General features: G+C 50.9%; 1 protein-coding gene across 1 annotated transcript; it reads right to left on the bottom strand.

Annotated features, from left to right (window-relative positions):
• Positions 1–469: 469 nt before the first annotated feature.
• On the bottom strand, positions 470–7,776 carry KIAA0247 (KIAA0247 ortholog; the record flags this gene model as incomplete). The annotated part of the gene is made up of 4 exons (XM_010150816.1): positions 470–1,041; positions 2,807–3,228; positions 4,452–4,590; positions 7,579–7,776. Coding segments are annotated over 4 exons (785 nt in total), but the record flags the coding sequence as incomplete, so codon positions are not given.
• Positions 7,777–11,275: the final 3,499 nt, after the last annotated feature.

Here is an 11,275-nt window from a genome sequence, read left to right as displayed (position 1 = left end):
TTACTCAGAAGAGCGGGGCCACCAGTTTGGTTCAGTCCCTGTGCCTCGGTGACTGGGGCTAACTCAGCATTAACACAGGGCTGGCTAACTCAGTCACACCCTCCGAGCTTTCTGGACCCTGCTAACCACCGGCCGTTCTCCAAGGCTCTTCCACAGCCTGACAGCAGGAGCTGCTCTGGCACCAGACCAAAGCCGAAAGGGTTGTTTTATGGGCAGTACAGCCCCAGCTTCTGGAAACACGGCATCACTGAGTGAGCTGCACAGGCAGAGAAAGGAGGAGGGGACAAAAATGACTTTTGGGAACCGACTTGTGCAGAGCTGGTTTCTGCGAAGGGGGCAGAGGGCATTCCTACATGTTGGACTTGTCAGCCTTCGGCGCTCTAGCAATGCTCAGCAGAAGGTTATTGCACAGCGAAGTTGTCACGCAGCCCATCTCACGTGAGGCGCTTCTAGACATCACGAGCTGCCCCTTAACTGGGATCCCGCCAAGCCCAGCTTCAGTCCCAGTGAGGCGCTTTGTCCCGCCCTATCACCAAGGGGATGCTGGAAGAAGAGCCTATATAACATATATACCTATATATAAACGGTGTCTGCACCCAGTGCGCAAGGGGTTTCAGCCCCTGCTCTCCGGGCAGCAGAAGGGCTAGAGAGGCCGATAAGCTGCAAGAAGCCGGTGTGAGGAGGAGAAAGGCACGAGAAAACAGCAGCTCTTCAGAGACTGCTGTCAAACATCTGGCTGGGGAAGAGGAGAAGAGAGCTCAAACCCACTCTGTTCCTTGAGCCCCTGATGCAGATGGAATGGGGAAGCCAGCGCTGCACCAACCCCACTGGTGCATCCAGGAGGCAACCTGGTGACATCCTTTGGATCTTCAGCTGAGGGCGTCTCTGCTTGGAGGTATCCAGGGCACAGCTCGCGAGGACGGGGAAGGCTGCACAGAGTGCTTCTGTCTTGAAGGCAGGGGAAGGGAGGAAGAAGAAATCCAAGAGGGAGAAGGCTAGGTGAACACAGCAGGCCTCATGCTTCCTTCAATAAGGGAATATCTGAATGGTGGGGAGAGAACAAAAGAAAGAGTAGTCAAACTTTTGCAGTTCAACACGCACCACAAAAACTACTGCCGAAAGCAAGAGAGGCTCCCGCTTCCGTAACATGGTAATGCAGCAGTCTTCCTGCCATCACAATGGCAGAAAGGACCCCTGCAGGGCTCTGCTCTGACCTGCCCCTGCGAGCGGGACCGCTGCCAGCTCCAGCTCTGAAAACCTCCACGGACAGAGACCCCATCACCTCTCTGGGTGTTCATCTGGTCCTGCGCTACCCTCCTAGCGCAAAATACATTTCTAACGCCCAGTCTGAACCTGCCAAGGTACAGCTTCTGGCCGTTGCCCCACCTTATGTCATCTGGCTGAGAAGAGTTTGGCTCAATAGTATTTTTCAAGCCCCTGCAAAGCGGTGACAGTCAATTGTTGGCTTGGCCTGCAGCTGCTGCTTCACCAGACTAAAGCAGCCCAGCTCCCCACAGGCCCCTGGCTAGCTTGGCAGGCCTCCAACAGAGCCCGTCCGGTTTCTCCACACCTCTTGAACTCGGGGTCCCCACAATAAGAGACAGTATTCCCAGTAAAGCCTCACCAGTGTTGTTTAGGGGAAGGTAATAACTTGCCTTAAGAGTAACAGTTTCCTCTTTTCCCATGACCTCATCAATCTTTTAGTTCCTCAAAACGTCCAAGACTGTTACTGTGACAGGGATGGCTGGAAATACAAGGATCACACCTACCCTTATCCAACTTGAAGAAACACAACCTCCTCTGGTAGCTGCAGCTTCCTCATCTTTAAGCCATAAGCACAAGCTTTATGGTCTCCTGCTGCAAGGGGCAACATGCTGCTGTACAACATGCCTTAGAGGCCACACACGTGTCCAGGCAGTGACAAAAAGTGACAGCGCAGAGGCAACATCCTCTAATTTCTACACTGTGGGCGTTTTTTCTTAAGCTCCACTTCCGGATTTCTGCTGTTTACGCACCTGGTTTAATGCCCATCGCAGGACGCGTTGCAGTTTCCGCCCTGTAGTGGAAATCCCCTTTAACTGTGTTTACTGCGAGGGTTCTGGACGGCATTACTATGGCTGTAGGGCTTGACACCACGGAAAGGAGAAGTTCTGCCCTGAGCTATCTACAAACCACTTACACCTCTGGCCTAAGACACGGGCTCCACATCGATCCTGGCACTGTAAAGCCACTCCCTCAGGGCAGAAGTCTAGAACACAAGGTGCACTGACTGTTTCACTGGCTTGCCTCTCCGCCCGGTACGGTACGTTCGAGCACATCCCTTTTCACTCTTCTCGCGTGCCAGGGCTGCAGCACTGTGCCAGTAAGCTGCTTACTAACACAGTCTGAAAATGAAGCCCAAACATCACAAAGGGTTTATATTCCAAGCATATCATCCTGCTACCCCCACCAGTTGTTTTCCAAAAACACAGCTATTTTACCAGATTTGCACTACGATGCCAGAGGCTGGCATTTCTCTGTAAACCCTGTGCTAAGGAGAGGAAAGCGAGCGGCAGAACCCCAAGTTTAGGGCAAGACTGCCCTAAGCTCCCACTCTGAGTGTGCCGCAAGCTTCAGGAGAAGGTATCAACCACTGCTTGCACATCTAAGCTGTGAAACGTGCCACGGAGACTGGGACACCTTTTCCAAAGCTCCTCGAGCGCCTCCCGTACACAGGGGCATTCCTTGCCATGTTCATCCTGGCAGTCAGCTGTAGAACCTGCTCTGACAAGGGTCTCATTCAGTGCTCCTTGCACAAGCCACGTACCATCTGTGTATTCCTCGGAGGAAGTGAGCGATAAAAGGCTCTGTATGTCACTGCTTTCTGAATCTTGGACCTCTTTGTGTACAGGTCTACTGCTAGCCATGCCAGCTACCCAGGAAGAAGTAGCAGCCTGATGCACAAGAACAGTTTCAGAGCGCTGAGAGCCACTGGCTTCACACAGTCCAGAATGTCCGGGGGCTTCATCTTCTCTTTCAAAGCTATTGTGAGCCCCTTGGTCCTGCTGCTGCATCTCTCTGTCTCCGTTCTGCCCAGCTCCCTCCGAGAGCACGATCTGCACTCGGGAGTCCGAGGGTGGAATGCAGTTCCCTGTGCTGCCATACACCGCTTCTTCGTAGGATGGCAAGGCCACTTGGACACCATCCACCATGATAGAGACCTGATCTCCAGACACACCTTGGTCTCGCCTCAAAAATAAAACAGAAGAGGGGGAAGGGGGGGAAAAATTAAAAATCAGGTTGAGCATTTATATTTTTATATATATATATGTAGCAGAGAACTCCAGTAACCTCCCACAGCAGAAGTCTAGTGCTCACCACTGACTTATTGAGGGGTGAAGGGAAACATGAATGGTGGTTTACCAAGGAGAAGCAAGCAGGGCCGTGCAGCCTGTGAACTGCCATAACCAGGAGCAGGGGCCCTAATTCACAGCACCCAGTAGATTTTGGCTCTTGCTGCTAAAAGGTTACAATGCCTCCCACCTCACCTGCCTCCACGGCTACATCTGACACAGATCATGACTCAGAGCCCTCTGCTGTCACAGCCCACGGATAAAAGAGCTCTGACCACTCTCTGATTTCAGCTGATCGCCCTGCTATGTTCTGCAACACCCAGCCCTGCCTGTTCTGCCACCTTCGCTGCTGGGAGATAGGTAACCTCTGGCAGGGTGGGGCAGGCAGCTCTTAACCTGGCAGAGTGTGAACCACCTATGCCCATGAGTCACAGCCCCAGGATTTAATCTTTCTTTTCCAGCGATGTGGACTTCCTCGGAAAAGGGCAGACCCTAGGGCCCCGCCTCTCAACCTCTGGGTTGCTGGACAGATGTATCTGCTCTTATTTAAGGAGTACTGGTAGCTGATTCCAAAGAGAGAGTCCACAGTGACTTGGTTGACCTCAGCTGGCAGCAGTGTCACGGTTGGATCTCTCCCCTAATCCACAAACCCAGGCCAGGAGGCTGCTGACAGCAGGGAACAATAGCAGATTTGCACATGTATCTTATCAGCAGTACTGCCAGAATTCCTATCCATAGGATCTCCAAAACAGGCTGGGGGAGATTATATATATATATACACACATGCACAGGGGCACATACTTTGGCAGCTATCCAAGGCTCGAAGAGGCAGGAGACTCATCTATATCCAGACTAGCAGGGATTATCAATTTTCACATTCAAGGCCAAGGAAGAGCAAGGAAACCACTCAGATGGCACGTCAGAACGGGGACCGCAGCCTGCCATTTCAGACTGCTGCTTGGACCCCGGGGCAGAAGTGCCACGGAGGTGATGAAAACAGAAGCAGAGCAGCGAGGAGGTAAGTTGCTCCAGTATTTGCCTAAACCAAGTCCGTCAATGGGTTTCTACTGCAGAGACAGAGGATGCCTCCGACTCCCTCCACACCCCAGCTACACTCACCTGCTGTGATGGAACGACTTCAGCTTTGGCTGCAGCAAAACAAACAGCACAACTAAGAGCAGAATCAGGGCGACGGAGCTTGCTGTGGAGGCCACTATGGACAGCGTGGGTACTCCAATTGTTGGAGGAGAGTCCTTTTCTACAAAACCAAGAGGAAAGAAAGTAAAGTGATCCGCTCCCTTCAATCACTGTCATAGGGAAGGAAGAGCATCCACACTGCCTGCTCTCAGGACTTGGGTGTGCATGGGAGGAGCCCAGGTTTCCCATACAGTCAAGGCACATCAGCTATCTTGTATAGAGGGCAGGTTAGAGCTGGAGCTGACAGCCCTCCATCAGCTGTAAAGGGGACCTAAAACAAAACGGGTGTACGCAAGGGTCCTTTGGGAAAACACAAGGCAAATGGAAAAGCAGTGCAAGCGGGCCACGGGAACTGATAGATGGTGGTAAGGATCACGTTATATATAGATCTGGCTGAGCAAAAGCTGAAAACATATCCTGATGTCACCAGCAAGGCCAACAATTGTCCGGCACAGTAAGCAGGATGTTTTAGGCCAAACAATAGGAAAAGTTCCAAATAACAGGTTTTCATGGCTAATGGAACAGCCTCTCAGAGGAAGGGTGGAAGTCACCTGTCTGGGTACATTTAAGGCACAGCAAGTATTCAGTTTGTCTCTCATGCAAACATATGCCAGGGAGCAGAAGGAAGGCAAATGTTGCTTCGGGATGCCGAGTTTTCAGTGTTAGATACATGTGCCCTGTTCACATTACTCCTTTTTACCCTCCCCTCAGCTGTGCCGTGTGGCTGTTCGAGAACCAATTTGGCTTTTAAAGGTCCCTTGGAAGACAGGAATAAATTGGGAGTGGAGAGAGAATGGCCTGGAGCTGGTATTGCCGAGCACTGCGTGTCATGGCTAGAACATCATGCTAGTCCTTCACCTCCCTACAGCAAACAACTGTCTGTATAGGTGTCACCTCTGTCCCCAATTTATGTATTTGGTGAATATCTGGAAAACCTCCCTTCCCGATCGGCAAATACTGTTGTGCATTTCGCATTCAGGACATTCCCGTGTGCGCAATTCCTCTTCACTACATTCAACATATTCTTTGGGAGCACAGGTCTCTAACTGCAGGGGGATGCAGGACACACATGCAGGTAGGGGTTTGGGGGGAAGAGAAGCATGCAAACAGAAGAAAAAAAGCTGGAGGACCACTGTTTTTTTACCTCTCCAGCCTTACATCCATGCCCGAAACAGGTATGCAAGCTGGAAAGCCAGTTTGCATTTTTTTCGCATCTTTTCTTGGGGTCAAACCTATTGGTTCAGTTGTTCTGAACTTGTTTTCCTGATTTTTTTTCAGAAGTAGCTTGGCCTCTCCCCAGGGAGAAGCGATGTCTGGTACATTTTTCCCCTAGAGAAAATAGGGTTGAGTAAGGATTGCCGTTTCCAACGTTACTCAGCGCGCTGACAAGCAGGAGGGTAGGCAAAGAGGGGTGCCCCATTTTCAGCATCAGCACATGACGCTGTAAAACTGCTCACTACCCAGGGTACACTCCAGCACATTCACCATCTCCAGTTCCAACGAGATGCTCACTAACTCATACAGTGAACCTTCAAAAGGCCGTGGGGTTGACAGGCTCAGAGTTACAAACCGCCTGATAACTGCTAGGGACATTCCAGTTATTCTGTATGGAGCAGATGGGATCGTACCCATTACCAATCCGTTTAAGACCTACTGCCTTCCTCTCTGCAGTCTCCCATCTCCTCCTCCTTTTAGCCCCGTGAGGGAGACCTGGTAGTTAACCCTCAGCTGGCTCTGACCCTAAGCAGCTGTTTCAAAGCCCGTGCTGGGAAAGCAACGGCTTCTTAACTGGTCCCATATTTTTGGTCAGGCCACTGATCCTTCAGGATGCTAAAGGAATCTGAGGGATTTCTGCTCATCACAACACAATAGCTCTGGTGTAAACCAAGTGCCACGGTGCTGGAATGCCACCCAGAGAACAGAACCTGCAATAGCACAGCTTGTTCCCCAGCCCGGGCACAGCAAGGGGAAGGGGGGCGGGGGAGCGCTGTGGAAAGGAAGCTGAATTTGAAAAGCCTCTTCAGGATAAAGTTGCTGCCAGGTAAACTCCCAGTTCCCTTCCTCAAACACTGTAGGAAGGGGCTATTGGAGAGGTGCTGACAGACACTGAGAAGACAGTGTGTTTGGGACAGGACAGGTTGTTTCAAACATCCCAGCTATGCAGTAAGCTCCATAAAGAGCTTGAAGAAGGCGTTGTCCTGTTTCCTCCAATTAAGCTAACACATTTTGCCTTACGGATTACGAGACTTAATTCCAGAGCATACATGTTGCTGACTCAGGATGACGGAGCAGTAAGACTACTGACAAGACAAATCCGAAGAGGGGAGGAGTATGCACGCTTTTAAAGCCACAGGAGCCGTGGGCAAACTAAGAGCTGTACAAGGAACATTTTCCTGCAAACCTTTTTTACTTTCCTGCTTTGACGGAGCCAATTCCTGTTTAGCTGGGAGAGACCCACAAAACAAAAGCTGTCCACTTCCAGTTGGAGAGAAGCAGAAGTGATTTGTCAGCAATGCCCTTTCCTGCCAGCGCAGTGACAAGCAGCACCACGGAGCTGTTTGCCACGGGAGGCCGACGGCGACTTAACCTGTTTGCGAAGACGGACTCTACAGACAGACGCCCACGTGGGAACAGACGGACGGCGCCACTGAGGGAGACATACTGTCAAACCCACCAGGAGCAAAGCCAGACAGCATGGAAAACTCTTCAGTTGGGGCCTCCCTCATTTCTGGAATGAGGGCTGTCAAAACAAGAGGCTCCACATAAGTAACAAGCTTCCTCCTTTATACTCCTTTCCACAGGTTGTCTCCTCGCGTGAGGGACTCTGAGCTTGCATCGGGTGGGCTGAGGCAGAAGAGACGTTTTTAATGAAGAGCTGTGATTGTGAGCTGCCTTTGTGCAACTGCAGGAGCAATGAGACAAAGCTGTATGGACTTCAACAGCTGTACGGGCTTCCTCAGCAGCACACTGACTCAGTGTTTTAAGGATAATCTGAAAAGCCAATGCAAGGGCAATTCTGACTGCCCCGCTGGAGTCGGGGAGCACTCACCCGGGCTGAGCCTGCAGCTGACTTCCATGGCTGGGTTCCACTCTCCATTCTTGCAGGTCAAGTATTTATAATCTCCTTTCAGCATGTAGCCTTCAACGCACAGATACTCTATGACGCTGCCTGAAGTCAGAGGATTGTTGCAGGGGCTGGGGTGGCATTTATAGCCTCCATTCTCTGGCTGTGGTGGCTGAGGACAATCTGGAAAAGAAAGAGAAAGCATCACGGAGGATGTCTCGGAGGAAGACATCTGTTGCACAACAGATACGGCACATAGGCAGATTTCCACCTACGAACACCCACGGAATTAAGAAACCACCAAAACGAGAAGAAAGACTGTTATGCAACGGTAGAGAATGCTGAGCGGTTTCACCTCTGATGTGTCTTCTGTGACTGCTAAATACTGCTTGCTGTCCCTGTAGTACCACCTAGTTGGCAGGCATCAAACCGGTGATATTTTTGAACAGTGACACAACCGTGATTCCACATGAGAGAGAGGCCCAGAAAATCCACGGTGCTATCTTTTCCCCACAGCTGCTTCACTAGAGACTGGGGGGAGGCTACCAACCAGGCTTTTCCTGTTAGCCTCTGACGGAAAAAGCACGAGACCGCCTACTGAAGGATGAAGATACAACACCCCACTGCACTACCTGTCAGCATCAGGGCACACTGCTGGCCCAGAAGGCACCCTGGAAACTTGTAAGAGACACTGGTTTTAGCTATTTTACAGATATAGCACCAACAGTATGAGGAACAGAGCTTGCTGCAGCAGGACCAAATATTTTAGCTTTACTGCAGCAAGACCAAATATTCTAGCCTGGTTTTAAAAAGGAATTAGTTGTATTACAAAGACATTTCTAAAAATTCCCTCTGTTTACTGGTGTGAAGTCTGGAGTGCTGAAGGCGCTGTACGTTTCTCCTTGCATCTCCCCTACCCGGACTAATGGGTACAGACGTTGCACACACCAGAAATTTTCTTGCAGAATTTTCAATAGCCATTCAAATAAAAACAACAACCCACAAGCGAGGAAACTGTGCTGAAAACAGGATATTTGTATTGCTTAGAATTTCCTCTCCTCTGGCAGTTCACAGTGACCCTGCAGAACAATCCCAACACACCCTCCCCTAGCTGACGCCACGTATCTGCCTGGCTGAAAGAGGGAGAAATCCAGATTTTTTTCCCTTTAAATCCACATCAGCTTCCCAAACATCACAAAAGAAAAATACAAAGATCCCTCCTGAGATATGCTGGGGCATGGAAAACCAGCCAACCCACCCACCCTATTCCACCACAGCATGGTCATCCAGGCCTGCCCTTGACCCCCGGAGCGCACATTCCCACGTTCTGCTTTTCGGTGTCCCACTCACTGTGGGACAAACAGCAAGAAGTGGCTGGGCAAAGTTCAAGTAAATGGATTTTGGGCAGGATTTAAGAAGCAAAAGAAAACTTTACAGATTCATACCAGTGTGGAAAAATTTGCTGCAGTGTAAGTGACCCTTGAACCCAATCACATGTGCAAATGCATCATAGGCAGTGCCTTGTAAATGCCAGTAAACCCCGAGATGAAGTGCTGAGCGAAGCCAAAAACCCTCTGGCATGAGTTCTGCCAGTTTTATAACTGCAATTCAATTTACTTCTTCAGAAAAAAAGGTTAACAGGGGTCTAAGCAGCAGCTTTTCAAGAAGACTTTGTTCTTGAGGAGATTTATTCTTAAAATAAGCTTCAGAGAAACCACTGTCCCGTGCCTCACGAGTATTAACTGTTGGCTCTTCTGCGTTTCTTTATTTTTCCTTCCTGCAATATTTTTCCATTTTGTAACCGATGTTTTAACCGTTCACCTTACGAGGTTACAACTTGCTTTCCCTTTAAGTCTGTCCAACACCTGGGGTCGGCTGGGATCAGCTGAAGCGACAGATTCAGGGCACATTTCACACTCTGGCACATAGACAAATGCCCTGGCTCATCTGCAGGCCAGGAGAGGGGTTTCTTGCTAAACTGCAAGGGCCCATTTGAGCACCAGAAATATTCGCAGCAGTTTAACACGTACGTCTCTAGGCAATGGATGAGAGCTGTGGGGGAAAGCTACTGCTGCCACAGCAGCTACCAAAACTCAGGAGCAGAGAGAACAACGCCCCTACACATTTTTATGTCACAGGAGGTACCTGGAACTGCTTGGGAGCCATGCACAGCATCTTTCTACCAACTGACTGCAGCAAACCGAGCTTACTGAACTGTACCCACACATGGCTGTTGCACCAGGAGCCCGTTTGGACCAGGCACCAGCTCGCTGTCCCGTTCCCTTCAGTCAAGTGCCACCTGCACTGATGAGGTTTGAGCTACATACAAAAATCAGCCAGCCAACAAGAAACAAGCCATCATTTACATTGCAGTAGCGCTCTCAAGGGCTTGGAAATACCACGGCATCAGTCACCTACAGAACCCTGACTTGGCCTCCCCCCCCGCCCCCCCCAGAGATGCACAGCTACGCAACTGCCAATGGTTTCCCTCTGCACCTCCACCGGGCACGCAAACGGAGAGGAGCAGCCAGTAGCCATGCTCAGTCAGCTGTCCCTGGCTTGTCCTCTTCACACAGGGAAGAGACTGCAGATTAGTCACCTCCCCTTTTGCCCCCACCTCCTCAGATCAGCTGTCATCACAGCATCCAAGAGAGTCACAAGTATTTTAAAATGTCACCTTCACTGTGATGGAAAAACACCTTTTTATGTGCTGGGGAAATAAAGATCTGGGTCAGGCAGCCAGAAGACCAAGACCCTCCACCCTCACCCTGACCAAGCATTTCTGGGCACCCCCAGCTCCCCTGGAAGACCACCTGAACTGTCCTTTGCAAGGTAGCCTTGAGGGAACAGAGCATCCCAGAGCCTACAGCTTTGGAGTGGGCTACTAGACAGTGCTGATGGCTTTAAAGGTTGCTGGAGGTGGCCCAGGCAAGGGTTGGGTGATGATGGCGCCTGAAAAACTGAGGAAGTCAAACACCTCTGCTCCTTGCTGGATCAGCTCCCTTTCCTTGGCATCTCCAATAGAGCTCAGCACCTCTGCAAACCAGGGCCCAGCCTAACACATACACCCCAAAAGCTTGGGACAATGCATCTTTCCACTACAGCAATCTGTTCCTAAGTTCTCAGTACCCTCTGCTTTCACACACTCCATAACGGGTTTCTCCAACTGCCTCCCATGCATGTGAGCTAACCCGGGCAAAGGAAAGGGACGGTCTGATGCTGCAAAAACCCCGACCTCACCAACCAGCAGCCAAGCTCACACGCCCTGACGCTGCAGCGCTGGCGTACCCACGGCAGTACGGAACCATTTACCGCTTTTGGCAGAACAAGCCACGGACACACCGGGGGTGAACAGAGCTGGGTGCCAACTGCTGCCAAAGCAGCCCACTCCTGGCTACGCTTCGCAGCCCGAAGGCGCAGACGGATGGGAATAGCTCCTTGCCTGAACGGCTTATTAGCACTCCAGAGTGTGGCTCTGTTGTGAGGGTTCCGTAGTGGGTTTGGGAGCAGCCTGACCCTGCTCTCCTTCCAGCTCACGCTTCCCAAGTGGGCTGTTTGCGTGTAATCAGCAGTGTTTGCATGCGGCTGTGTGGCCCAGCCCCAGGCTGCAGCGTGGCTCTTTGGGTATTACTTGGGCACACTGATGCTTTCTGAGTGAACTAAAGCATGGAGAAGGGTTTTT

This window comes from Eurypyga helias, unplaced genomic scaffold, assembly GCF_000690775.1.
Source record: "Eurypyga helias isolate BGI_N326 unplaced genomic scaffold, ASM69077v1 Scaffold44264, whole genome shotgun sequence".
Classification (NCBI taxonomy): Eukaryota; Metazoa; Chordata; class Aves; order Eurypygiformes; family Eurypygidae; genus Eurypyga; species Eurypyga helias.
This window is presented reverse-complemented; position numbering and strand designations above follow the sequence as displayed.